At 49.9% G+C, this 14,580-nt stretch overlaps 1 protein-coding gene across 1 annotated transcript; it reads right to left on the bottom strand.

Annotated features, from left to right (window-relative positions):
• Positions 1 to 10,163: 10,163 nt before the first annotated feature.
• On the bottom strand, positions 10,164 to 13,567 carry Prrt1 (proline rich transmembrane protein 1). The gene is made up of 4 exons (XM_048348024.1): positions 12,883 to 13,567; positions 11,440 to 11,978; positions 10,660 to 10,845; positions 10,164 to 10,558 (listed from the first exon to the last, which is right to left on the bottom strand). The coding sequence occupies exons 1-4, from the start codon at positions 12,899 to 12,901 to the stop codon at positions 10,382 to 10,384; spliced, it is 921 nt and encodes a 306-aa protein (XP_048203981.1). The 5' UTR covers positions 12,902 to 13,567; the 3' UTR covers positions 10,164 to 10,381.
• Positions 13,568 to 14,580: the final 1,013 nt, after the last annotated feature.

Genomic DNA, 14,580 nt, shown 5'->3' with positions numbered 1-14,580 from the left:
GATGGAGACAAATGCAGAAAGTTCTCAACAGTAGTCTAATAAAGATAGTCCTGTTACAAAATGCTCCAAACACAGAGGAAACCATGGTAAGCAGTGGGGAAGTTATCTCCTCCCAGGGATCATCTGCAAATGCTTCAACCAGGAAAGGGGTCTCAGAGCGGAGCCCTGCAAGATGGCCATCAATCTGTCATAGAGGTTCAATGGAGGTATTGCAGATGGAGAGCAGCACAAGGCAGGCCAGATAAGGGAAGGAAAGCTCCTTACCCCTAGCCCTCTGTACCTCTCCCTTGCCAAGCTCAGCTCCAGCTCCAGCCTGCTGGTGCTGCCCTGTCACCAGGCCAGGAGCCAGCTGGAAGTTTGCAGCTCGCACCTTCCCCTGCATTCCGTACTCTCCACGTGGAGCCATATGCTATAATTATGCTCTGCCATTTAGCATCAGCATGGGAGACAAAGATCCGAGCTTTCCAAAGGTTAAATAAATTTCCCCTTCTGTTTAGCTTGGGTGGTTTCTGTGGGTTTTCGTTCTGCTGGAATTTGTGTCAGAATGACTCCTCCTTGCTCCTTGCTTCCAAAGCATTTTGCTTGTGCTTTGGCTTTTCAGAAAGAGTGAGGCAGTGAAACAGACTTTTCTGCAGTGTCGTGTTTCATAAGAGCAAGCAGTGATCATTCATTACAACTGTAATACCAGGCATTGGGCTAAGGGCTTTCTATCTAATATCTCATTTCTCCTCATACAACTCTATGAGCTCCTTACTTATTTAGACATCCAACTTTTTTTTTTCTTTGTGGTGCTGAGATTCACTAGGGCCTTAATATGCTAGCCATGTAGTCTCCCACTGATTCACATCCCCTAAACTCCACTCTACAAATGTTCGTTGAGGGTGATTTTTGTACCTAGCACTGTGCTAGGGACAAGGGATAAAGCAGCACACAGGGGTGGGAGTAGGGAGAAAGAGCCCTGGATCTCTTGAGCTGACATTCAATGAAGGTGTTAGGCAATAAGACACAATTATAAAAAAAAAAAAAAGGAAATGTCAGAATGTCAGGGAGTAAAAATGTTAATGAACTAGAGAAAGCAAAGTAAGAGAAAAGGTAGAAAATGCACCCAGAGCCGGTGGCCGGTGGCTCATGCCCGTAATGCTAGCTACTCAGGAGGCTGAGATCTGAGGATTACAGTTCAAAGCCAGGAGGGGCAGTGAGTCTGTGAGACTCTAATCTCCAATTAACCAACATAAAACAAAAAATTAGAGAAGTGGTATGGCTCAAGTGGTAAGGTTTCACTTTTGAGCCAAGTGAGAGCACAAGACTCTGAGTTCAAGCCCCAGTACTGGGACACATGTGCACCCTCACCCACACATACACTAACACAATGAGATTGGACCAAAGAGGTATAATCTAATGGAAATAGTCCAAGGGGAGACACTGGCTAGGCCTATCTGTCCAATTTCTTGGCTTCTCACTTGGCCATCTTTCTTGGTATTTGGTGGGACCTCCTGTAATCAGTCTTATGATCTAATATCAGGTCAGAGAATTTCCTAATGGCTAGCTCTTACACTGAAAAGCCAAGGAAGGACAAGGTAATTCCTAGGCTTTATGGCTGACTTTGTGATAAAAAGATTCTAGTTTCTGTGCTTTGGAGGGAAAAGTGGAAAGAAGGGCAGGAAGTTAGAAAGAGTGTACTAGCATCTAGCCCTTTCTTGTTTAAAGTATGCCGCATGACAAGGCACTTTGGAGACTCTGTCCTGAGCTCTCTCAGTTCTAACTGTAACTTGGAGCCACCAGACTATTTTGAGCAGGAAGATGATCCTTAGGTAATGGTTGTTGTTGTTGTATGAACTCTCTTATTTTTTTCTTCTTCTATTTGATTGGTTGTGGGGCTTGAACTCTGGGCCTGGGCTCTGTCCCTGAGCTCTTCAGGTCAAGGCTAGTGCTCTACCACTTGAGCCCCTTCTGGTTTTCCGGTGTTTAATTGGAGATGAGAGTCTCATGGACTTTTCTGCCTGGGCTGGCTTTGAACCTCGATCCTCAGAACTTAGCCTCCTGAGCATCTAGGATTTCAGGCATGAGCCTCTGATGCCTGACTGAAATTTTTCTTTTCTTTATTTTTTCTTATGGTGCTAGGATTGGAACTCAGAGCCTTGGGAAATGCTAGCAAAGGACTCTACTGATGGGCTACAACCCCAGGCTTAACCTGAGGATTTGAAAAAAAAAAAATTTCTCCTGGTTCTGGTAAAGAATGGTTGGAGCTGGGCACTGGTGGCTCACTCCTGTAATGACAAGAAAGAAAAGTCCTAATGTTGTTGAAGCCCCCTGCGTGTCTATGTCTCTTTCTAATCAGAATTCTGGGGTTTTGCTTTGTTTTTGTGCAAGTCCTAGGGCTTGAACTCTAGGCCTGGTACTGTCCCTGAACTTTTTTTGCTCAAGGCTGGTGTTCTGCCACTTGAGCCACAGCTCCACTTCTGGCTTTTTGGTGCTTAATTAGGAAAAAGAGTCTCATGGACTTTTGTGCCCAAGCTGGCTTCAAACCTCAATCCTCAGATCTCAGCCTCTTGAATACCTAGGATTATATAGGTGCCTGGCTAGGGCAACTTTTTTATGGAGAAAAGTATCTGAGTCAGAAACTCACCCAACTGGATCCCTTCCCTCTCTCCCTCTCTTTATGTCAGGAACTATATACCTTGCTTTGAAAACAGTAGCCAAATCAGATTTGTCTCTGGTTTTCCAAGGGCCAGTCTTCTATTCGGAACACTGTGCTTTTACTACGTAGATAAGGAACAGAGAGGCTTCTGTTTTTCTTTTCAGTAATTAAGGCATATTTATATAATAATGGCAAAGTTTTAGTAAAGCCGACTAAGCTGATTTTTTGAGAGATAGGTGGTATGTTGTGAGACTCAGCTCTAAGCAGGTGGAATTTTAGGGCCCAGGTGAGGTGGGGCTAGGAGCAGGTTAGCTAGTAGAGTTGGGATGAGACCATGAGGAAGTTCTTTTCTGAGAGTTTATGAGCTCTCTCTCCTTCCTTCCTTCCTTCCTTCCTTCCTTCCTTCCTTCCTTCCTTCCTTCCTTCCTTCCTGAAATAGGAAGATGTTGTTATGCTGTGAAACTGTGCTGTCAGGGTAGGGAGAGTGAACTGACAAGTGAAATGTGGGCTAGCAGCTATACACAGGGCCCACAGGAAGTGGGACGAACCAGTATGACTGTGTTTTTCCCCAACTGAATACAGCTGGTGCAGTGTTGTGCAGGCACAGAAGGATTTAACCAGAGATAACGTGTGTGAGGGAGAGGGGCCAAAAGCACAGGGTGTGGGCTGCGAGAATCACAGGGTTGGACCTAAAGTGGGTAATGAGGACAATGAGAAATGCGGTGGATCAAACAACAATAAAATGCTGGATGCTAGTGGCTCATGCCAGTAATCCTAGCTACCCTGGAGGCTGCAGTCTGAGCATTATGGTTCAAAGCTAGCCCCATGAGACTCAAGTCCAATTAACAACCAGAAAAAGCCAGAAGCAGAGTGCTAGCTGCTAGCCTTGAATAAAAAAAGCTAAAGGACAGTGCCCAGGCCCTGAATTCAGACTCCAGTACCAACACACACACACACACACACACACACACACACAATCAGGATACTTACCATGCTGGAGTGGAAGAATTACAATGAAACCCTCCCGAGTACAACTAATATCTGCTCATCAAAATAAATCTTTTTTTTTAATAAAAGGAAAATAAAGGGCTGAGAACACAGATCCAATGGTGGAGTGGTTTGCCTGGCATGCATGAGGCCAAACAAACAAACAAACAAACCCAGAAACAAACAGAAGAAAGGAATCAAACAGAGCTGAAAAGACAATGAACCAATTTCCACATCTTCAGAGAGTAAGGGTGGAATGAAGACCCAGAATTGAATGGGGTGGGAGGTGGGGGATTCAGAGCACCAGCGTCAATCTCCTGGGAGCCCAGCCTCTCCTGGAAGAGGAAGTGTGTCAGTAGGACTATGGGGAGGGCACCAGTACCAGAGGGCAAGAGCCCTGTGAGCCAGTGGGTTGAGCTAAGGTGGGAGGAGAATCACACAGGAGTACAGTATTCGTTTCCCCAGGGAGGGGTCAGGGTAAGGTGGAGAGGTTGGACCCAAGTCAGGATTACTCACTTCTAACTGCTTTCGTTGGATTAACACCAGAGCAGGAGAAGAGGCTTCGTTAGACCATAATCTGAAAACCAGAGGCAAATCAGATTTGGCGCCTGCTTTCTTACCTCTCAAGGTAAGTTGTATAGTTCCTGACATCAGGGTAGGGAGAGGGGGAAGGCAGACAGCTGGGTGAGTTTCTTTCTTTCTTTCTTGTTTTTTTTTTTTGCCGTCCTGGGGCTTGGACTCTGGGCCTGAGCACTGTCCCTGGCTTCTTTTTGCTCAAGGCTAGCCTTGAGCACAAACAGCTTAGGGATAGGGTCCAGGCACTTAGTTCAAGCCCTGCAACTGACAAAAAAAAAAAAGACAAGAAAGAAAGGAAAATTGCCCTAGCTAGGTGCCAGTGGCTCATGCCTGTAATCCTAGCTACTCAGGAGGCTGAGATGTGAGTATTGAGGTTTGAAGCCAGACAGGCAGGAAAGTCCATGAAACTTAAAAAAAAAACAAAACAAAACAAACTTTTTAAGTCACTTTATTTGGGGTGCTAGAACCCAGAGCCTGGTGCATGTTAAACAAGTGCTGTACCACCAAGCTACAACCCCAGCCCCCCCCCCCCATGAGACTCTTTTTTTTTTTTTTTTGCCAGTCCTGGGCCTTGGACTCAGGGCCTGAGCACTGTCCCTGGCTTCTTTTTGCTCAAGGCTAGCACTCTGCCACTTGAGCCACAGCGCCACTTCTGGCCATTTTCTGTATATGTGGTGCTGGGGAATTGAACCCAGGGCCTCATGTATAAGAGGCAAGCACTCTTGCCACTAGGCCATATCCCCAGCCCCCATGAGACTCTTATCTCCAATTAAGCACCAAAAAGCTGCAAGGGGAGCTGTAGTTCAAACGGTAAGAGAGCTAGTCTCGAGCAGTAAAGCTCAACGACAGGGCCCAAGCCATGAGTTCAAGCCCCAGGACCAGCACAAGAAAGAATGACAGAGAGACAGAGAGAAGAAAAAAAAGAGAGTTGCCTTAGTCAGATGCTTATAGTTCTACGATGCTTTGGAGGCTGAGGCAAAATGAGCTCAAATTTGAGAGCCTGTATTATGAGATCCTGTCACAGAAGAACAAAGTAATTTTTCCTTGCTGAAGTCACCTTTTTGGCTGCTCCCTTCCTGAGTAGTCCTGGAGGTGACTCAAAATCAATGATTCCCAACCTTGGCAGCTTTTTGGAATCAAAAGATCCCCTTTGAGGTTGTAAAAATATATATAAATATGGGGTTAGCTCAATGGATGATCACTTGCCTGACACGTGCTAAGACCCTGAGGTCAGTCCTCAGCTCTGGTACCAGGTACTTGAATTCAGGGCCTCTATGTACCTCTCTCAAATATTACATGCTTACAGCTGGTGCTCTACTACTTGAGGCACATGTCTAGCCCAGTTTCTTGCTGGTTAATTAGAGATGGAGTCTCACAAACTTTTTTCTAATGGGCTTTTTTTTTTTTTTTTAGTCATTCATGAATCTAGGCCTGTGCTCTGTCCCTGAGATCTTCAGCTCAAGGCCAGTGCTCTACCATGTGAGCCACAGCTCACTTCCAGTTTTCTGGTGGTTAATTGGAGTTAAGAGTCTCACGAAGTTTTCTGCCCAGGCTGGCTTTGAACCGTGATCCTCAGACTTCAGCCTCCCATTAGCTAGGTGTGAGCCAAAGGTGCTTGGCTACGTTTGGGATTTTAAAATGTTCCCCCTAAAAAGTTTAGCTAGCAGTGAAACCCATTGCTCCAAGGTGTGCCAGGAGCACACCTATAACCCCCCTAAATCTAAGCTTAGAAGCCTGAGATAGACTTCTTTGCTTGAATGATGGGTGAATTGATCTGGACCTTAAAGACTGGATAAAAATGGACCGAATGGAGAAGCAGATGTGAAATGGGAAGGCACCTTGTCAGCAAAAGCCTACAGGTGGTCTGGAACTCATGACAAGCTGCAACCAATTTGTGGAATAATAGGCAGAGACTGGAGAAGGAGGCCTTAGATCTGGAACAGCTGGGTAAAGTCCTGGAGATGGGCACTGATGAGTACTTCCATGTGGTTGGAAATTAGGTTGAACAGACAAAGCTGAATGATTTAAAATTACATAGAGTTGAAGGCCAGATTTAAATTTTTTTTTTTTTTGGCCAGTCCTGGGCCTTGAACTCAGGGCCTGAGCACTGTCCCTGGCTTCTTCCCGCTCAAGGCTAGCACTCTGCCACTTGAGCCACAGCGCCGCTTCTGGCCGTTTTCTGTATATGTGGTGCTGGGGAATCGAACCTAGGACCTCGTGTATCCAAGGCAGGCACTCTTGCCACTAGGCTATATCCCCAGCCCCTAAAATTTTTAAATAATTTAATGAGCAATAGGCAACCTTGAAATGCTGCCTCTTCCTCCTTCTCCTCCTCCTTCTTCTCCTTCTATGGGTGTTGTCCCTTAAGTTTGTTTTGTGTGTTTTTTTTTTTTTTTTTTTACTCAAGGCTAATTAATGCTCTACCTCTTTAGCCAGAGCTCTACTTCCAGCTTTTTGGTGGTTAATTGGAGACTAAGAGTCTCACGAACTTTCCTGCCCAGGCTGGCTTCGAACTGCAATCCTCAGATCTCAACCTCCTGAGTAGCTTAGGTTGATAATGTTGAGCTACTGTACTGGCACCCAGCCTGGTCTAAAACTTGTGATTCTCCTACTTCTGCCTCCCAAGCAGCTGAACTGTTACAGACTGTGCCACCACCTTTTGGAAGGATTTTAAGCAATGAAGTTATGTAAGAAGTGTGTCTAGGGAAGATAATTTGACAGTGGCATGGAGGGGAATTTGGAATGGGGAGAGGTAGGAGGCAGCGAGACCTGTTAGGGAAGCGGTTGTAATGAAAGCTGTTGTAATAATTCTAGATGAGGTAGTGCTCCTGGCAAGGACTGGGGAAAAGTTACATTCAAAACATATTGTGACTGTGGAATTGACTCGGCTTGACAGTACATCTTTGTCACACAGGAGGGAGAGAGAGGTGGCAAGTATTTAGAAAAGGAAAGGTGGCCAAGAAGACAATGCTATTTAAGGTGTCAGAGTTTGGGTGGCCTTTCATCAATTTGGTTTGGAACATGTTAGTGTCAAGGACCAGTAATGTGGTCATGGCTGCTATCTGTTTACAGGCACTTGGCAGAATGTTTTCATGTAAAGTATAGGTTGGAGGGCTGGGAATATGGCCTAGTGGTAAAATGCTTGCCTTGTATACATGAAGCCCTGGGTTCGATTCCTCGGCACCACATATACAGAAAAAGCCGGAAGTGACACTGTGGCTCAAGTGGTAGAGTGCTAGCCCTGACCAAAAAGAAGCCAGAGACAGTGCTCAGGCCCTGAGTCCAAGGCCCAGGACTGGCAAATTTAAAAAAAAGTATAGGTTGGAGAGGCAATGGGTTAGAGCTAATGTTTACAGGCTGGGGATGTATCTCAGTAGTGAAGTACTTGCTTAGTAGTGTGTGAGAGGTCCTAGGTTTAATCCTCCTCTGTTCAAAGTATAGACTGCCAGGCATGGGGGCGCACTGCAGAGGCTGAGATAGGAAGACTCAGAGTTTGAATCTAGTCTATCAAGGCCCTGCTGCAACCATCCGGTTGATAAATAAAATAAAACAAAAATAAATCAAGATGATGGATGTGTTGAATGGATGAACTTGCAAAGAAAAGTCTCAGAGAAGAAAAGAAGATCAGAGATCAACAGTAAGAAGAAAGGAGGAGAAGGGAGGGATGGTCTGATGTTTGTGCATGGTAGGGGAGGAGATTACATGTTCCTGATCACATGGAAGAGATTACATGTTCCTGATCATGTGGGGGAGATTACATGTCCCTGATTGCATGGGGAAATTATATGTCCCTGATTGCATGGGGGAAATAACATGCCCCTGATTACAGGGGGAGATTACATGTCTCTGATTACAGGGGGGGGAGAGATTGCATGTCCCTGATCCTGGGTATGTGGGGAACCCAAGGCCAAGAGAGACATAAGGGGTTAGGGAAGCAGAGTACTGTGAAAATACCATTGATTTTGGCTCCGGGTCATCTCTAGTCATTAGATGCCATTAAATAAGGTGGCTTCAGTATCATAGAAAGTAGAAGCATATTGCAAGGAGTTAAGAAATGGTATAAAAGCTGGGCAGTGGTAGCTTACGCCTATAACCGTAGCTACTCAGTAGGCTGAGAACCGTGGATTATGGTTCAAAGCTAGCTCTGGCTGAAATGCCCATGAGATTCTTATCGCCAACTAGCTAGCAAACACTTGGAAGTGGAGGTGTGGCTTAAGTGGCTGAACACCAGCCTTGAGCAAATAATCCAAATGAGAGTGTGAGTTCAAGCCCCAGTACCAGTGTGCGTGTGCATACACACACACACACACACACACACACAAATGGTATGATAGAAAAAGATGCAGACATAGCTCTGATAATATATCCCTATTTAAGAGAAAAGAAAGATAATTAGGGGATGAGGAAGTAGAAGCTGCAAATGTGAATTTTTTCTTTTTTCAGGAACTTTGGTTAGCAGAGCACATTAAGCCTGAAATGTCCCCAAGTGAACTCATGATATCCCTGTCGCACACAGTCTTTATCTCACCAGCTCCTAACTCACTGCCTCTGTAGATTGAGCTCCAGGAGATCAGGGTTACTCTGTCAGTCTCAATCATCATTCTGTATGGTGCCCGTATGTTGTCTGAGTGCTTGAATTTAGGGTAGGTCCCTGTCCTGCCCATGTACGATGAAAGACATTTAAGCCTCTGGCTTGTCTCACCCCATCCCTGCAGAGGCCTCCTCTATTAACTTCCCCTCCCCCCAGTACTGGGGTCTGAGCTCAGGACTTGGGCACTGTCCCTGAGCTTTTTCAATCAAGACTAATGATCTGCTCGGCCACTTGAGCCACAGCTCTATTTCTGGCTTTCCGGTGGTTGTTTGGATAGAAGAGTCTCATGGACTTTCCTGCTCTGGCTGGCTCCAAACTTTGATCCTCAGATCTCAGCATCTTGAATAGCTAGGGCTACAGACGTCAGTGAGCCACTGGTGGCCTGCTTGACCAACATTTCACGATGATCTGCCATCTTCTTTACTCTTGCCTTCCTGAAGTTTGGGGATTCCATCTCTGGTTCCTCTTGTAAATCTTCCCTCCCCAAAGCCCAAGCCCAGTCTAAAAGAGAGTGGAAATACCTGGATAAAGCCGGTGACAAAGGCACCTAAAGTCTTCCCTAGTGATACCTCGGAACTCCCCCTCCCCTTGTTCCCATATTTATAGCTCTCGGGTGGTGGAGACTATGTCACATTTTTGCTTTGTTGGACTTCTTCCCCTACCTTGTAAAAGGAGATAAAGAGAAGCAAAAGAATCCAAAAGGATAGAGTACCTGTGGGGCTGCAGTCCTTGGAATTGCGGGTGACAAATCCACTAAGTCTCTTTAATATCATCTTTCAGAAGTTCACACACGCACACACATATCAGAACAAGGCGGGGGACCGCCAAGGAGAGGGGAGGGAGGGGAAGGGAGAGGAGAGACGGGGGCGGGCTCCCCCCAGGGCCCGAGTCCTCATCCTGGGTTCCCTTCAGTGGAGCTGCTCAGGGCTTGGAGTATTTACAGAGAGAATGGGGCTTGGTTTTTGTTGCTGCTGTTGTTCTGGGGTTTAGGTCCTAAACCTGAGAGTTCTCAAATCTCATTCCAAAAACAACAAAAAGTGCGGGGGTGGTGGTGGTGGTGGGGAGGATGGAGGGCTGGAATTAGCCAGAAAGAAGAGGAAGACGAAACTGTACTAGCGAAAGCCGGGAGCGAGCGTGGGGGTGTGGCCTTCCCTGGGAACCCGAGCCTAATTACCAGACTGATCACCCCACGTGGAGAAGAGGGCGGAGCCTGCCGACCAGGGGGCGGGGCTTTGTCAGGTCTGGGGGAGGAGCCTGTTGAGGGGCGGGGCTTCAGGGCGGGCGCGTGTGGACGGCGGGAGCTCAGCCGGGACGCTGCGCTGCCCTAGGAAGGGGTCGGGGGTTTTGGGCGGCTGCCGGCCCAGAGTTTGCCGCATCCCCGGGGGGCGAGGGGTGTGAGTTTTGGAGACGTTCCTGCGGAACCGGATTCCGTGGAGGCGGAGCTTAGGATGTGTGGAAGAACCGCGCGGGCCCGGGAGGCGGGTATGCATGCCGCCCCCCCTCCCACCCCGTCGGGTCGGCTGCCGGACCGCAGGTCGCGCCTGGGAGGGCGAGGGGCACCGAGTGGGGCTAGGCCGGAGCTGTGTTTTTTAGGGATCCCAGTAGTTCTCGTGGTGCTGCGCGGCGATAATGATGACCACGGTGAGGATGGTGCAGAGTACCATGGCTGCGATGCCCACCGCCAGGGAGATGAAGGAGAAATTCCGAGCCTCGCGAGAAGCGATCTCGGCGGACACCATGTCTCCGCGCGCCAAGGCCGTGCGCACCTGCCGGGCAGGGGGAGGGGAGGGGGGGGTCAGAGAGCCGCAGCCTCCCCCCACCATGGGCCGAGAGAAACCGCGGGAAACGAAGCCCCCCCACCCCTCACCTGCACGGCCTTGAAGATGGCGATGATGCCTGTAGGCCAGAAGCAGCAGATGGTGGTCAGCACTGCGATGGGCATGTAGTCGTGCGGAGGGCGCCTCGGTTCCAGCAGGGCCAGCCCTGGGGCCTGGGGCGGTGGGGGGAGAGGGGAGGTCACCCCCGTCCCCCCGGGAGTCCCACCTGCGTAGGGCTGTAGGAGGAAAGTTGAGGGGTGGAGGGAGAGGATGGAGGTCACTCCATGCCTATCCCAGCCCACCAGCGGTGGGACTTGGGCAGTGCAGTTTTAAAAGCACAATTCTTTGCTATTCAAAGAAAATGACTGCCCTTCTCGGACACGCATCAGTTCCTTTTAGACTTCTGTTCATTGCACCATTAACCCCCGGTATTCTCAGAGGACTTCACAGTCTCCCACAAAGCTTGGGCCTCTGGCACTGTCAGATTTTGTTTCTTGGACACTTACCCAGCTTCTACCTCCGCAATCCCAGCTTCCGCTCCCTTATGTCCCTTAATCCCCAGCTACCATTTCTTCCCTTTTCTCCAGGTCCCTCTTTAGGACTTCCTCTTGACTTAGGTTCTCCTCCTCAGACTCTAGCCCCCACCCCATCTTCTCTATACCACCTACATTCCCAGGCCCTTCCCTAGTCCCTCCCCTCTATAGCTTGCCACCTGAACATCACCTGTGCCCTCCCCTAGCCTCCAGTACCCCCCAATTTCAAGCAAATCCCGTTCCACCATGCATGCACCCCTCCTCCTAGGCCCCTGTCAACGCCCCCCCCCCACTCACCGTGCCCACCGGGTACACCGGCACATAAGCAGTGCAGGGCTGCAGCTGCAGGGGGTACCCGGGCGCTACGTAGCCCCCCAGAGGCAGTGTGCCTACCGCCCCCGCGTGCGTGGGCACCACGAAGCCCGGGGCCTGGGCCGTCGGGGCTGGCGCCGGCGGGGGTGGAGCGGCGGCGGCGGGCGGCGGCGGGGGAAGTGGGCCCTCGAAGCGGGTCTCCTGTAGATAAGGGTCGGGTGGCATGCGGGGCAAGGTAGCACAGCCAGGTGGAGGCCCCCCAGAGGCCTGGCCCGGCGGGGCATGGTGGGGGGGCCTGGGTAATGTGGCGGAGGACGAGGGACCGCGCTGAGCCGCGGCTGAGGAAGAGGCCAGGCCGCCTGCCCCTAAGCGTGGGAGAGTGGCGGTGCCAGACTGGTGGTAGTGGTGGTGATGGTGATGGTGAGAGGAGGGGGCCGCCTGTGGGGGAGGGACCGGGGGCTCAGCAGGGGGCTGGGGGGCATTATACGGCGGTGGAGAAGTGTGAGGAACTGAGTCCGCGAGGCCTGAGGGCAGAAAGCCAAGGAAAAGGATCAGGGAGAAAAATAGGACCGAAGATGGGAAGAGGTCAGGGAGACAGGGATGGGGAAGTAATCAGAGAGACACAGAGAGAGAGAGAGATGGGTGAGAAACCATCTCTCATCTTGGGGGCAGTAGGAGGGGTTGTATCTAGGCCACCCCCCCACTTCAATCTAGTTTTCAGGTCACAACTCTTCTGCTCATTTTTTTTTTTTAAAGCAGTGTGCACGCAGCTGTTACCCACAAACCCAGTCTCACATCCAACCACTGTCTTTGGGCTGGTCCCTTCAAGCTACTCCTAGATGTTCCTGTGTAGATACACAGCACTGTGCTCATACATCCTCAGTTCAACAGTTTGCATAGAAACACATGTGGAATGGCATGTTCTAGTCTGCCTCTCCTTCAGGGGGGAAGGAGAGCCCTGACCTCTGGAACTCTCATGGCTTGTTTTAAGACCATAAAAAAGAAAAAATAATGAGAGTCTTCTGGGCTGTACTACCCCGACATTCCCCATCTCATTATGTCTCCATATTTTCCCACTGGATGTCTCCACACAAGTGAGCCAATGATTGTCCATCTGTCACTCCCAGGGATGCTATTCCTGAGGTACCTGCCTAGTGCTAAGTGCTCAGTAGCTCCCTCCCCCTCCCCATCTACCTCCTTACCCACGTTGTTGGCTAGGGGCAGAGGCTGAGTGGACTAAGGAAAACAAGACAGAGGTAGAGATAAAAAGACGAGGGGTGAGGGGTATTAAAAGCTAGACAGAGGGGGAATGTGAACTGAGCCATCGAAACCACCCACTAGGGAAGGCTAAGGAAGGGAGTAGGGGCAAGTGGGGGGGGGGGAGATCCTGGAGAAGGTGGGGGAGGTTTTGTTATTATTGCTTTTTACCTGACTTTTCCGATGACATGCTTTCCGTCTTGTTGGGACGGGGGTCCTGCAGCCGGAGTCAGGGGCCCCTGGCTAGTGCAGGAGTCTGAGTCCGGGATGGCGCAGCCGGCAGCAGAGCAGAGATGGAGAGATGAAGACAGTGGCGGGGGGTGGAGGGAGAGCTGGGGAGGGAGGGAGCTTAAAGGGACCGAGTCCACTAGGGAGGGGGGAGAGCTTCAGACTTCCCCCACTCTGTCTCGGTCTCTCTTCCTGCTCTTGGACCACCTCTCTCCTCCTCTCACCCTGGTATTCAAGCCCCCAGTTTAGGCTCCCTTGGAGTTGTCATGGAAACGAGAGGCTAGACCAAGTGAAGCGGGTGGGACTAAGTGAGGGAAGGAGGGAGAGAAAGAACTCTCTAGAGTCTCCCCCTCTAAGACTCTCTGTAGTGATTCCATTGTGGGAGGAAGTAAGCAGGTGCTCCCTGGATTCCATTACTTCCTTCCAGCCCTGGTTCACCTGGGCAGGTCTTCCTCTTCTCAGTTCCCCTCAGAGCTCCCTGCGAGCTTGCCAAGAGCTCCCAAATGTATGGTCCTAGTTTAGGGGGATAACCACGTATAAGAGAGAATTGTGCGGAACTGAACTGAGATGGTCTGAAAAGTTCTCAGGGTACACAGCCTGGACCTGCTGGCCGGGTAGTGAAATGGAAGGCTCCCAGCTACGATTTTTGTTGTTGTTTTCTAAAACAAGGTCTCTGCTCTGCTTTCTTTGTTTTTTTTTTTTTTTAAAGCACAGGCTAGCCTTGAACTAGAGAACCTCTAGCCTTCCACTGTGTGCCAGTATGACAGTCTGCCCCCATCACGGCAGCTCAGGGCTCAGGTGAGAGTAGCTAGGGGGAAAGGAGAGTTGGGGGGAGGGGCAGAGGAGGACTGGACACCTCTGTCTCGGCTCCAGCTGAAAAGCTTTGGGAGGAGGAGGGGTAGGCTTGTTCTGTTGCTCATTGGTCTGCTCCGAGTTCCTGGGCAGGTCAAAGTATAGATCCATTCCCCAAATCCACCCACCACTCCTGCCAAGACGCAACTCCACCTCCGGAGTCAACCTGAGACTAGAGGCGCTGTGGTTACTGCAGTCTTTTTATTTGCTTTTTTTTTTTTTGGCATCTTGGAAGCGTGTGGGTGAGGAGGTGGGGTGAGAGGATCGCAGTCTACCCAGATTATACCAGTTGAGAGATTTTACAAAAAAACGCAATCAGTTATCCCTCCCCCTCCTTTAAACGTGTATGTCCCAACCTCCCCCCCGCCCCCCTCCCCCCGGCAGTCGCTCTTCTAGCTATCGCTATCGCTATCGCTATCCCTTCGCTGTTGGCCCGTGTCTGGGTGGGAAGCCGTGAAGATGCTCTAACCAGTGTCAGGCCTCACGGAGCTTTAGATCTCGGCCTTGTACCAGTCGTTCAGGTTTTTCAGGCATTTGTGCAATCCTCTGATCCCTTACTCCTACCCTATCATCATCACACTACACGCTTCAAGATGATTTTATTGGGCGAGATACGTTTAGACAGGTCTTCAGACAGTGAGGCTCAGGCCAACCCCAACCCGGATCTTGGGTAGGGGTCCCAAGTAGGCTGAGCGGTGGAAAGGCCACTTGCTGGAAAGTCTGGCTGGGTTGGAAGGGTCTGGATCCCCAGCCACCAGCAGATTTCTGTAAGACCAGCAGGGGTCATTC

The sequence above is a fragment of the Perognathus longimembris genome, chromosome 6 (genome assembly GCF_023159225.1).
Source record: "Perognathus longimembris pacificus isolate PPM17 chromosome 6, ASM2315922v1, whole genome shotgun sequence".
In the NCBI taxonomy this organism is placed as follows: domain Eukaryota; kingdom Metazoa; phylum Chordata; class Mammalia; order Rodentia; family Heteromyidae; genus Perognathus; species Perognathus longimembris.
This window is presented reverse-complemented; position numbering and strand designations above follow the sequence as displayed.